A 1,873-nucleotide genomic window follows, 5' to 3' on the forward strand; every position below is an offset into this window, starting at 1 on the left:
CATCCCTATATATATATATATATATATATATATATGCATACATATATATATATATATGCAGACATATATATATATATACATAATACATATACATGCATATACATGCATATACATGCATACATACATACATACATGCCTACATATTTACTTGCACAATATAGATGTTATATATATATATATATATATATATATGGATGCGTGTAGGTCGCCGAATTGGATACGGGCGTTGTGCGAGGCGTCGTGTGGTTGTTGGCTGGAGGGAGAGATCGCGGGAGCGCGGCTCAGCGAGTTTTGTTCGCTCTCACGGCACACCCAACCTCGCGTGCTTCTCTTTTGTGCAGGAAAATGAAGCCGCAATCGCGGCGCTGTTACAAGGCATGATGGCGTGGCGGGAGGATCTTCTGAACAAACACGTGAACGTGTACGACGTCTTCGCAGTGGATCGGTGAGTGCTGTTTCTCCAGCCCAGGTGAGTGCGCGTATCGAACGAGGACGTAAGCTCGCAGACTTCGACAACCGGGTGCTTGAACAGCAGACGCGCCAAATTGCACGCGATCACTGGAAAAGGGCGAATAGATCGATACGCGTGTGTGCAGGCGACACTGTGCGCCAGCCGAAGAACGCGAAACGCGGAGTCTTTGTAGCCTCTGTCACCGTGCTCTCTCGGCGTAAAGCCCGATACAAGGAGGTACATGCGGGTAGGCAACGCAGGAAGCAGCGGAATTTCAGTGCATCCGGGGAGGAAAGGTGACCTGCGACACCGTCGATCTTTTCCCGTGGATCGTCGACACCACAAGGACGCCGAGAATCCCCCCAGCACACGACCGTGCATCTGTCGGTCGAGGTTCACCGTACAGAAACATAAGACGAAACTCAGGCACGCGAGGGAGTCGGCAGGCACGACGCAGCTGCACAGAGAAACCATGTACCTGTTGTTGATCGTCTCATAGCACGCAGCAAGAGAGTCCTGAAGCTCGTCAATGCCTACGGCGGCTCTCGCTGCCATCCTCGCAGGGTTTTCGTGGTCAAACTTTTGCGGAGGATCTTTGTCGCCTATTCGGGGCTCTGGAAGCGGCTGCCCTCCTGAGTTGTTGCTTTCTAGAAACTGAGATCCGCGTTTCTGTGGCCGGGCAACAATGGTCAGATTAGGAGTCTTCCGAAAAAGAGCTGCACACGTTCAGCAAGCGTGTGCCATCTCCGGTGAAAAAAACCGCGGCGGGGATATCCAAACCGCCTCCGGCCCGACGAACAAAACACTCGGCAACAGTTGTCCTTTGTGAGCTTTTTGCTTTGTCTGTGTTTTGCGAAAATTGCCTGTTGCGAGCTATCAAATGAACTGGGCCCGAGGAAAATCTCGTCCGAGAAAGTCAAGTTAAACCACACAGCGCATGTGCGCGGTCTTGCACAGTCTCTGCATCAGAATGTAAAGCTAGGGAGAGCGAAGTCGTACACCGCGCAGCTCCAGATCATCACCAGCAGTTCCCAAAAAGGACGATAACGCAGGAATTCCTCAGAAAGACATCATGCTCATTCGGCTCTGGACTGCTTCGAGGCGATCGGTCACTTGAGATTTTCCGTGCATGCGCAGAGCGCAAGGCAACAACAGCGAAGCCTGGCGGGCGGCGTCAGGCTCGAGCGCGCGTGAAAAGCTCTGGCCGATCTGTGTGTGTCTCTCTCCCGTTTCGACGGGACAGGAAGGGATCGGGTACGCGTGTTGGGGTTCGTGAGAGAGCGAAGGAGTGCCTTCCACAGTTGCACTGCCTTTATTTGTCAGCAAAGTTTACTCTGGAAAGATCGCGCTCTGCAAGTTCTGCCGCGGCAGCGTTCGGCAGACTCCTTTAAACTTTAACGCACGTGTTGCGCCACGTTGCAA

The 1,873-nt window shown here is 52.1% G+C and overlaps 1 protein-coding gene across 1 annotated transcript in view; it reads right to left on the minus strand.

The window, feature by feature from the left end:
- The window catches only part of NCLIV_000170 (conserved hypothetical protein), a gene marked incomplete at both ends in the record, with an annotated part of 6,299 nt that extends 5,293 nt beyond the window's left edge, over window positions 1-1,006 (minus strand). The window contains one exon of the mRNA XM_003879505.1: window positions 930-1,006. Within this exon, the coding sequence (XP_003879554.1) occupies window positions 930-1,006 (77 nt within the window). The remainder of the gene's footprint in view (window positions 1-929) is intronic.
- Between the last annotated feature and the right edge of the window lie 867 nt (window positions 1,007-1,873).

Source organism: Neospora caninum, chromosome Ia, assembly GCF_000208865.1.
Source record: "Neospora caninum Liverpool complete genome, chromosome Ia".
Classification (NCBI taxonomy): domain Eukaryota; phylum Apicomplexa; class Conoidasida; order Eucoccidiorida; family Sarcocystidae; genus Neospora; species Neospora caninum.